This window comes from Rhinoraja longicauda, unplaced genomic scaffold (genome assembly GCF_053455715.1).
Source record: "Rhinoraja longicauda isolate Sanriku21f unplaced genomic scaffold, sRhiLon1.1 Scf002362, whole genome shotgun sequence".
NCBI classification, from domain to species: Eukaryota; Metazoa; Chordata; class Chondrichthyes; order Rajiformes; family Arhynchobatidae; genus Rhinoraja; species Rhinoraja longicauda.
In genome coordinates, this window is record NW_027603575.1 from 1 (window position 1) to 7,952 (window position 7,952).

General features: G+C 47.0%; 1 protein-coding gene across 1 annotated transcript; it reads left to right on the forward strand.

The window, feature by feature from the left end:
- The first annotated feature begins 587 nt into the window (after positions 1 to 587).
- LOC144591849 (uncharacterized) lies at positions 588 to 6,367 on the forward strand. The gene is made up of 3 exons (XM_078395859.1): positions 588 to 1,103; positions 3,064 to 3,166; positions 5,427 to 6,367. Exons 1-3 carry the CDS (start codon positions 588 to 590, stop codon positions 6,365 to 6,367), a joined length of 1,560 nt encoding a protein of 519 aa, XP_078251985.1.
- The last annotated feature ends 1,585 nt before the right edge of the window (positions 6,368 to 7,952 follow it).

Sequence of the window (7,952 nt, forward strand, 5' to 3'; positions counted from 1 at the left end):
AGCTTGCTAAATTAACAGCACAAACTGGCTCTACCTGGCTTAAACTGCTTCCTGTAGCTCTTTTTCAGATGCGTACCACGCCCTCCGGTAAAGCCCGCCTCACGCCGGCTGAAGTCGTCTACGGCCGCCCGTTGCGGACCCCTTGGAATGACCGCGCTCCTGAGACGGTCCATTTCCATCAGATGACGAACGAAATCACCACCTATGTCCTTGCCTTAACCAAAGCCATGCGAGCCTCTCATTCACATGGGGACACGCCGGCCCTCGCCCGGTCTACCATCATTAAGCATGGGTCCTATGTCATGGTTAAAAATTGGAATCGCAAGCACCTGGAGCCACGCCCGTTCCAGGCCCTGCTTACCACCCCTACAGCCGCCAACGTTGAGGGCCGCAATGCGTGGATCCACCTGCATCACTGTAAAATGATTGGTGAAACCAATCAAAAGGGGGGAGATTGAAAGCTATCGCTATAACTTTAAATCTCTTTTAAATCTATGCAATTATTTGTAATTGGATATTTTTGTGATTATTGTGATTGATATTATGTTGGTTCGAGTGTTGTGTATTACACGTAATCCAGAATCAGAATGGCGGCAGCAATTAGGCTAGGCCTCCTGACAATATTAGCCTCAGTAACACATGCAGGGAAAATCCGATGGTGTGACCCCGAGCAAAGTGTACGGATCTTCCATCTCTGCAAAGGAGACGTAGTGGTGTGTAATGATGGGACGCCGGAAGCTTCCGGAACATGGAACGTCACAAAGCAGAATTATTGCAACGGAATCTTGCGACAGACCACCAGGGAAGTCGAGCGAGGTGGTCGCAACAGGTGGGGTCTGCCTTGTTGGTTTCAGGAATATCAGTTTGATTTTGCTTGCCGACGGAACATTAGGCAGGACAGAGAAGATCACGGGACTCAAAAAAATGGACTGTGTTTCCAAGAGACCCTCCAACGCGACACCCACCTGCAGCCAAAAACTCTCCCGGGGCGAACAAAAATAAAAATAGAGGTCTCGGACACAAAGGCCGACCAGAACATGTTTTTACAGACTCATAATTTACTGTACTCTCCTGAATCTGTTGTTTGTTATCCCTCCACTTCGGTAATAGGTCTTTTCTTATTGAAACATATAAGATAATTAGGGGATTGGACACATTAGAGGCAGATAACATGTTCCCAATGTTGGGGGAGTCCAGAACAAGGGGCCACAGTTTGAGAATAAGGGGTAGGCCATTTAGAACGGAGATGAGGAAGAACTTTTTCAGTCAGAGGGTGGTGAAGGTGTGGAATTCTCTGCCTCAGAAGGCAGTGGAGGCCAGTTCGTTGGATGCTTTCAAGAGAGAGCTGGATAGAGCTCTTAAGGATAGCGGAGTGAGGGGGTATGGGGAGAAGGCAGGAACGGGGTACTGATTGATAGTGATCAGCCATGATCGCATTGAATGGCGGTGCTGGCTCGAAGGGCTGAATGGCCTACTCCTGCACCTATTGTCTATTGTCTATTGTCTAATCCCAGTTATGGACCCCAGCTACTTTAACCAAGGGTACTATTTACCCCCTCCCGTTAAGAACATCGCCTTTAAATTTCCCCAAAGTCAGAGCTACCGAGCCACCTGTATAAAGAGCTCTGGATACCCCAATTGTTGGAATGGAACCGGATATTGGTGTGCCGTGGTAAACATCCAGAACACTGTAAACTGCGTTACGACAAAGGAGACATTCCGGTGCAGACAACACCCTGGCACCGGGGTGACCACTTGCCATAACACCAGCCAATGTGTGGACCTTGAGAGAGGGTGGCAGACACTCTGTGGTTGGGGAAATAAGACACACCTGGCGATTAACAACAATACCTTCCCCATTTTACCACGCTTTGGCACAAGAGGTGACTCCTTAGAACCATACATGTACCCGATTGTATATTCGGTGGATAGCAACTCCCGGTTCCCCTGTAATGATAACTGGAGTAACACTGGTCCAACTTCAGTCTCTGACGGAGGAACCCCAGGAGTAGTTTATACCAAACCCGGATATTATTTCCTGAATAATGGGATAGGGACCAATTTCCTGGTAATGGGAAAAGAGACTCCTGATAAAGTGGCGATGGGAATCCTTACCCCCACAACTATACCCTGCCCAGTACGGTGGAGCTTCAGCTTCTCCACTGTTGGCCAAATAAAAACAACACGACGAATTTCTAAGGAATTTTGCGCCAACTGGATGGAACCAGCTGCGATCGGTAATAGTAGAGGTCACTCCGTTGGTTGGAGAATATTGAGCACCATAACACTAGGTGGGACCGCAGGGGCCATGGCATCCAACAATGGAAGTTATCTTGTGTGCGGACTCACCATTCTGGGGAATAAGACAGTGGAGGCTATAAATGAAATAAAGGAGGGCCTGTCACACCTACGGCTGTTCTCAATGCAGAACCGATATGCACTAGATTATCTGCTGGCTAGGGAAGGAGGTGTGTGTGCCATTGTAAAAGGGAAACGTATGATGGGAATTATGGACCGAACCTCGTACCTCGTGAGAATTGAAGACGATATACTGACTTTCCTGAATGGGATAACTGAGGGTTTGAACTGGGGAGATTGGGGATAACAGGTATATAACAGGTATAACAGAGCTTTATTTGTCGTTCGGTACCGAAGTACCGAACGAAACTACATAGCAGTCATAGAAAAAAAAAAGAACACAAGACACACGACCCCAACACAAACGTCCATCACAGTGACTCCAAACACCCCCTCACTGTGATGGAGGCAACAAAACTTCCACTCTCTTCCCCACGCCCACGGACAGACAGCTCGTCCCCGACCGACCCGCACAGTCCCCGCACCGGGCGCTGAAACGTCTCGCGGCCGAACCGGGCGATGAAAGGCCCGCGACCAAGCCTTGCGCAGCTAAGTCCCGTGGTCGAGCCGCACCGGGCGATGTAAAGATCATTGGGCGGACGGTACAATTGGTTTATTAACATTGCCATTTATCTCGGAGTACTTTTGATATGTTTATTCGTGGGGATTGCCATCGTTAAATGTATAATTATTAATCTTATGCAGGCCACGAAAGGCATTGGAAGCACTCATAAAATGTTGTTACTGCGCATGGGAGAAACTGGAGAAGACCTTCCGATGTTAGAGGACGATTATACTGAAAGTGATGGTAAAGCAAGTGATATGGTGAAAGAGCAGGTTGCCAAGGAATGATTCGAGGAAGATTACAATAGACTTAATCAACTGGGTATAAGTCAGAGCTATGAAGATCAGAGACTGTTCCAGCAGATACAACAATAGGATGTACGGGATTGGTCATAACTGGGGACTGGGAAGTGCTTACGGTGTTTCTAGTTGTGATTGGATGAACATGTTGCCATGCCCCTTAATTTTGCCCCCTCCATTCTGTTATTTGGAAGCTATATAAACATTGACTTGGTATGTATGAGTATGGTCGTCCCATCCTGTTCCGGAGACCGTGGGCTCTGTAAGAGCAGACTTGGAGGAGTCATCGCAGCGCTGCATTAAAGGTTTGAATTGAAGAACAAGTGTTTGGATCAATTATTATTGAACTAGATTGACATAAAGAACCGGAATCGTCACAAAGATATCCAGATCTCTTTGTACTTCCAAATTGCCTAACTTGACACCAATCAGATAATAATTGATTTCCTGTTCTTTCCACCAAAGTGGATAGATAACCTCACATTTATCCACATTGAACTGCATCCGCCATGCATCTGCCCACTCGCACAACCTGTCCAAGTCAACCTGCATCCTCATAGCATCCACCTCACGGTTCACACTGCCACCCAGCATTGTGTTATCCACAAAATTGCTAATGTTTGAACATTAACAATTGAACGAATAACACATAATGCTCCAAATTAAATTAAAAATGCTTGCTTCAAATCTAGGAAAGAGGCAGTTGATAAACTCTGCTGTACCCTGCGCCCACTGGGAAATATTAGTTCCAGCCGGTGAACACGAAGGCTGATTATTATCTGAATGGTGTCAGATTAGGAAGAAGGGGAGGTGCAACGAGACCAAGACGTCGTTGCATGTCACTCACTGAAAGTAAGCATACAGGTACAGCAGGCAGCGAAGAAAGCTCATGGCATGTTGGCCTTCATAGCGACAGGATTTGAGTACAGGAGCAAGGAGGTAACACCCGGAGTATTGCGAGCAGTTTTGTTATCCTAATTTGAGGAAGGCCATTCTTGCTATTGCGGGAGTGCAGCGTAACCAGGTTCACCAGGTTAATCCCCGGGATGGCAGACGGACATATGATAAAAGAATGAATCGGCTGGGCTTAAATTTGCTGGAATTTAGAAGGATGAGAGGTGATCATATAGAAACATGTAAAATTCTTAAGGGATTGGACAGGCTAAATGCAGGGGGGAAATGACTATTTTGGGGGAGTCCAGAACCAGGAGTCACAGTTTAAGAATAAAGGGAAGGCCATTTAGGACTGAGATGAGGAAACACGTTTTCACCCAGAGAGTTGTGAATCTGCGGAATTCACTGCCACAGAAGGCATTGGATTCACTGGATGTATTCAAGTGAGAGCTAGATACATCTCTTGGGGTTAACTGAGTCAAAGGATATGGGCTATGGGGTGAAGCCACGAACAGGGTACTGATTCTGGATGATCAATCATGAATGGGCTAGTCCTGCAACACTTTTCAATGCTTTCTATGTTTTCTAACACAAGGTGAGGCTCTGTTCAATTTGCAGTTTATTTTGTGATGAATGGTTTCAGACCAGTCGACAGGTTGATGTTAATTCAAGCCCACGGACCAGAGAACAAGGTTTGTCTGGAGGCAAATGACCAACTCATACATGTGGCCTGTCCACAAGTAATTTCAGAGAGAGCTGCCACACACACCGACAATATTTGTGCCTATTTATCAAGAAATGCATGAGAACATGTTTACCATCATGGTGTGTACATCTGGTACACGTAGAAACTGAAAGAAATACTGTCCTGCATCACTCTCTGTACATCCTCGCCACCGCGCCACAGACAGTACTGCCGATGTCGCACAGTTCGGGAGACTCAGGTTCAATCTCTACCTCCCGGGCCGCATGTGCAATGTTTCATCGCTCGTCGTCCGCCTCCGCGTTATTCCTGGCTGCCCTCTTCTTTCCTCCCACATGCAATTGACCTGGCTATTAATTGTTTCTGTCACTACTGTTTATTGGCTTTAGGGCAGATGGATGCTACAATGTGGAGGGCAGTTGATATGAATGTGGGCGGAATTAAAAGCTGGGAACGTAATATACATTGGCGTTTGATGCGTTGCGTTGACTTCGTGGTCCAAACGCCACAGTCTCTGAACTTTGTCCGGGCTAAAGGTCAATTGGTCAACGTATCCAAGTTTGAAAGCCTTCTAATCAGCCAACGTTCCTCAGATACATTTGTGCAGGTCTTGTGACAGTAATGTCTCTTCTCTCCTTCATAGTGAACCTGTTGGCGATAGTGATACTCTGTCGAGGTAAATGCGGACTCTCCAAATGCATCACACGCTACCTGGTGGCCATGGCAGTGTCTGATCTCCTGGTCGGCATCACTGATCCCTTTCTACGTCAGACTATTCCAATTTACTTCCCGTATTCTTTTCTGAACATTACTCCCGTGTGCACGACTGTCCTATTCCTGGTCTTTGCAACCACCGCGGTCTCTGTCTGGCTGACGGTAGCCTTCACCTTCGATCGGTTTGTGGCCATTTGTTGTGAGAAGCTGAAAATAAAATATTGTACCGAGAGAACGGCGGCTGTGGTTATCGGGGCAGTGATAGTGCTGGGCTGTTTGGAGAATATCCCCAGCTGTTTTACGATAGATCCTGGCTACGAGTTTGATAATCTTCCCTGGCTGTGCTACACTAAACCCACCTACTATACGTCGTCTGCATGGATCGCATATGATGTCACACACCGCGTTCTGACTCCTTGTCTCCCGTTCTTTCTGATCCTTCTGCTCAATGTGCTGACGGTCAGGCGGATTGTAGCGGACAGCAGAGTCCGCAGGGGTCTCAGGGGCCGCAGCAACGGAGAGAATGACAAGGACCCGGAGATGGAGAACCGCAGGAAATCCATTGTTTTATTCTTTAGTATCACGGGCACTTTCGTATTGCTGTGGGCACCACAAGCTGTCTTTGTCATCTTTGCGGGTATTGCAAAGATCGGATATGACCTCTCCCCCACCGGTTATTACTATATCACGATTGTCGCTTCGGGGTTTTTACAGCTTCTCAGTACCTGCACCAACACATGTATATACGTGGTGACCCAGAGTAAATTCAGACAGGAGCTGATGAACGCGGTGAAATTCCCACTCAGGGCAATTCGTGCACTTGTTCGCTCATAAAGTCATGGTCCAAACACAAACAAAAACAAGCTCTTTAACCATCGATGCACGCCGACAATCTATCACCCATTTTCACTCATTCCAGTTTGTTATTCGTACTCCGTTAAACTGCCCAAACGTGGAACCTCAAACTTACAGGCTGAGAACAGGTTACGGAATACCTGCGGAATTCAGAGCCACAAAGCACGGAATCTGGTCCTGGGGCTCAGCTCTTCCATGCTCCTTCGACGTGAGTCCCATTTGCGTGCGATTGCCCATCATTCATCGTAATCATTCCTATTCATGCACTCTGTCCACATGTATTTTAAAGTGTAGGAAATAAAAACTGCAGATGCTGGTGTAAATCGAAGGTAGACACAAAATGCTGGAGTAACTCAGCGGGTCAGGCAGTATCTTTGGAGAGAAGGAATGGGTGACATCTCCAAACTGATGCAAATGCTCAGTTGTCCCATCTCATGAACTAGAGTTTGAAATGATTGCGTTTGTGTATTATTTAACTGTTTTGCTTCAATAACATATTAAAAAACACCTTTTTTGTTTCGCGCGGTACACGTAATAAAAAACCGTAAATCAGCATTCTGCACTCTGGTATTTTTTTTTTTACACTGACAAGTGCATTTGTACATAGAATATGGAAATGCACAGCGCAGGAATAGGCATTTCGGCCCATAATTTCTTGGCCGAACAAGATGTCAAGATATATTTATGTCATCTGCTTACGCGTGATCCAAATACCGCAAGTCTTTGTTTGTCCACTTGCCGATACAAATGCCCCATAAAAGCCATGATACCACCAACCTCCACCACCTACACTAGAGAACGTTTCAGGCACCCGACACCCTCTAGTTAAAATAAAAACACGTGTCCCAGCCATCTGAATTGAACTTTAGTCTGTTTCTGAAAGCTGTGCCTTCTGGTTTTTGCATGTTCATCAATTTTGCTGACACGATGCTGCCACTCTCCGGCTTGGGACCCTGGACCCGGTGTAATCTAGGAAGCTGTCACTGCTATGTCCAGGTTGTTTTCTTTGATCCACACACGTCGCAACCGATATCTGTGTTATCCACGACCCCATCCCGGGACCCAGAACACTGTGATCCAGGGCCAAATGCAATCAAACATAGACACCAAATGCTGGAGTAACTCAGCGTGACAGCCAGCATCTCTGCACAGAAAGAATGGGTGACGTTTCGGGTCGCGACCTTTCTTCGGACTGATGTAAACAATATGATTTGTTCCAGGACGCTGTGGGAACCGCAGCACCGAGCCCGACGGTGTTTTTGACCCAAACCCTCTGTCCCTCCATCACTACTGCCAAACAAAGTGTCACTCCATCAGTACCAACCCACAGTGCGCACACCACTCGTCTGTCCGGCAATCCGTATCACTCTCTCTCTCTCTCTCTCTCTCTCTCTCTCTCTCTCTCTCTCTCTCTCTCTCTCTCTCTCTCTCTCTCTCTCTCTCTCTCTCTCTCTCTCTCTCCTCTCTCTCTCTCTCTCTCCTCTCTCTCTCTCTCTCTCTCTCTCTCTCTCGATCTCTCTCTCTTCTCTCTCTCTCTCTCTCTCTCTCTCTCTCTCTCTCTCTC